The sequence below is a fragment of the Strongyloides ratti genome, scaffold srae_scaffold0000095 (genome assembly GCF_001040885.1).
Source record: "Strongyloides ratti genome assembly S_ratti_ED321, scaffold srae_scaffold0000095".
Lineage (NCBI taxonomy): Eukaryota > Metazoa > Nematoda > Chromadorea > Rhabditida > Strongyloididae > Strongyloides > Strongyloides ratti.
Window position 1 is genome coordinate 434 of NW_020171613.1, and position 849 is coordinate 1,282.

The 849-nt window shown below is 36.6% G+C and overlaps 1 protein-coding gene across 1 annotated transcript in view; it reads left to right on the forward strand.

Annotated features, from left to right (window-relative positions):
• The window catches only part of SRAE_0000082300 (Hypothetical protein), a gene marked incomplete at both ends in the record, with an annotated part of 984 nt that extends 350 nt beyond the window's left edge, over nucleotides 1-634 (forward strand). Inside the window, one exon of the mRNA XM_024646776.1 lies at nucleotides 116-634. Coding sequence (XP_024500920.1) covers nucleotides 116-634 — 519 coding nt within the window. The remainder of the gene's footprint in view (nucleotides 1-115) is intronic.
• Nucleotides 635-849: the final 215 nt, after the last annotated feature.

The following is an 849-nucleotide window of genomic DNA, read 5'->3' on the forward strand; positions in this document are numbered from 1 at the left end:
GGGAATAAAAAAATAACTGATAAAAATTGGAAACATGATGGGATTTGATATTTGAGTCATTTTTTTTTTAATTTATAATAAAAAATTATGATAAATTTAATTTTTTTATTTTTAGATAAAAATAATAAATTTTTCACAATTAACCAAAAAAATCGTCGATGAAAAAGCTGCAGTTATATTCTTCCAAAGTCATGGAATAATTCCTGAAGAAAAGGAATGCAGTAAGAAACATCAAATGAAACTGCAGTTTGGGAAGCAGATCCGTTGGAGATGCTACATTAAGGAATGTAGGGAAGAATCTGGAATACGAGTAGGAACTTGGTTTCAAGATACCAAGTTCCACTTCAAGACGGCAGTTTCATTTATTTACTGGTGGGAACAAGAACATACTTCCGTGGATTTTTGCAAGAAGGAGCTGGAAATGAACCACAATACAAATGTAGATTTCAACAACTACTTCCAAGAGGTATGTCTTTATGTAGAAAGCAGGGATCAAAATCCCATTGGAGGAAAGGGGAAAACTGTGGAAGTAGACAAAAACCATTCGTCAGGAGGAAGAACCACTGTGGCCGCATGCTTCAGCAACAGTAGTGTTTTGGAGGCATCTGCAGAGAAACGAAGCACTGCTTCGTGAAGGCTGTTCCAGATAGAAGCTTGGCAACGCTTTTGGAGATGCTGAAAAGAAGGGTGGCTCCAGAAACTCTTATAATTTCTGATATGTGAAAAGGGTATTCCCAAGTATAAGATTCTGAGTTTCAGTATTTGCAAGTGAACCACAAATAACATTTTGTGGATCCACTTACAAATGCTCACACCCAAAACATCGAACGGGTCTGAAGGTCGGCGAAA